Source organism: Chaetura pelagica, unplaced genomic scaffold (assembly GCF_000747805.2).
Source record: "Chaetura pelagica isolate M959 unplaced genomic scaffold, ChaPel_1.0 scaffold12, whole genome shotgun sequence".
Classification (NCBI taxonomy): Eukaryota; Metazoa; Chordata; class Aves; order Apodiformes; family Apodidae; genus Chaetura; species Chaetura pelagica.
Window position 1 is genome coordinate 1,353,152 of NW_009952801.1, and position 1,672 is coordinate 1,354,823.

The following is a 1,672-nucleotide window of genomic DNA, read 5'->3' on the forward strand; positions in this document are numbered from 1 at the left end:
CGCACACGGGCGACTGATGAGAGCGTGCAGCTCTCGACGCTAATTGCTCTCAGGAAAGGATTATGGTGAGAGATTTGCTTTCTAGCGTCAGGATGGGCAGCTTTCACTTCAGCTTGTACCATTGTGCGGTTAAGGTGCTTGCGGTCTTGGAAAAGCCCCTCTTCCAGTGGGGAGGGAGCATCCTTGCCCTCGGCTGGCCCGTGGGGACCTACGGGGGTCAGATCCTCCCGACACGCCCTGGCTGCAGTGGCCCAGCACAGCGCAGCGACCGAACAGGAGAGCCCAGCATCGGGCCCCTCAAAATTCCCCCTTCTCCTCACTCGCTCTCTGCAAGCAGATTGGCATTATTATTATTAATTATTCTGATTTTCTCCCTTCATATGAACAGAAGAAGGGGTGGTTTGGAAACGTTTCTCGTGGTCGAAATAATTTTATTTGATTCAGAATATACAGTTTAATTCCTCTATCTACAATTATTTACAGGGTTAAAATAACATTGAAAAAAAGTCTCTGGAAAAGTTGAGGTCATAGATTTCAAGGCACCATTGATAGTGTCCACAGCTGAGCCAAAAAATGTCCGTATTGTATAAAAAAGGGTTTCCTTTGAAATGCAATAAGTTACATGCACAAGCTTTACACATTTTAATCTTTTTGTTTTGTTTTGTTTTCCCTTTTAAAAATTCCCCATATGCATTCTTTTTGTTATTATTCCTTAACAGCAAAACACGGGAGTCCAAGGGAAAAAAAAAAAAAAAAAAAAAAAGGGTCAGACTCTAATAAATTGTCCCAGAGGCCAGCGCTAACGGGTGCTGTAGGGAGCTGTGGGGTTGGAGGTGGGAGTTGATGGAGTTGGCAGCAGGGTACCAGGAACTGGAGCCTTCCAGGTAGCTGGATGCAGGGGACGGGTTGGAGTTTGGAGGGTGAGCATGTGCGTGGGCATGGTGGCTGAGGGAGCGGGATGAGCCCTGAGGTTCCCAAACTGCGGGCGACTGTGGAGAGTTGCAGGCCATGGGATCGCTGGAGCTGGGGCTGTGCTCTGGAGGCATCTCCCCGTTCTTCATGATCTTCTTGATCTTGGATCTTTTATTCTGAAACCAAATTTTCACCTGGGAGGAATAAGTTACATGCACAAGCTTTACACATTTTAATCTTTTTGTTTTGTTTTGTTTTCCCTTTTAAAAATTCCCCATATGCATTCTTTTTGTTATTATTCCTTAACAGCAAAACACGGGAGTCCAAGGGAAAAAAAAAAAAAAAAAAAAAAGGGTCAGACTCTAATAAATTGTCCCAGAGGCCAGCGCTAACGGGTGCTGTAGGGAGCTGTGGGGTTGGAGGTGGGAGTTGATGGAGTTGGCAGCAGGGTACCAGGAACTGGAGCCTTCCAGGTAGCTGGATGCAGGGGACGGGTTGGAGTTTGGAGGGTGAGCATGTGCGTGGGCATGGTGGCTGAGGGAGCGGGATGAGCCCTGAGGTTCCCAAACTGCGGGCGACTGTGGAGAGTTGCAGGCCATGGGATCGCTGGAGCTGGGGCTGTGCTCTGGAGGCATCTCCCCGTTCTTCATGATCTTCTTGATCTTGGATCTTTTATTCTGAAACCAAATTTTCACCTGGGAGGAGAGGAGAGGCAAAGAGGGAAGGGGGAGGGAAACCGACACTTTTAATGCCCGCTCGG

General features: G+C 48.2%; 1 protein-coding gene across 1 annotated transcript in view; it reads right to left on the bottom strand.

Annotated features, from left to right (window-relative positions):
• Positions 1–417: 417 nt before the first annotated feature.
• Positions 418–1,672, bottom strand: part of DLX5 (distal-less homeobox 5) — a 30,797-nt gene continuing 29,542 nt past the window's right edge. The window contains exons 3-4 of the mRNA XM_009994973.1: positions 1,482–1,607; positions 418–1,106 (exon numbers count right to left, since the gene is read on the bottom strand). Coding sequence (XP_009993275.1) covers positions 774–1,106; positions 1,482–1,607 — 459 coding nt within the window. The 3' untranslated portion in view covers positions 418–773. The remainder of the gene's footprint in view (positions 1,107–1,481; positions 1,608–1,672) is intronic.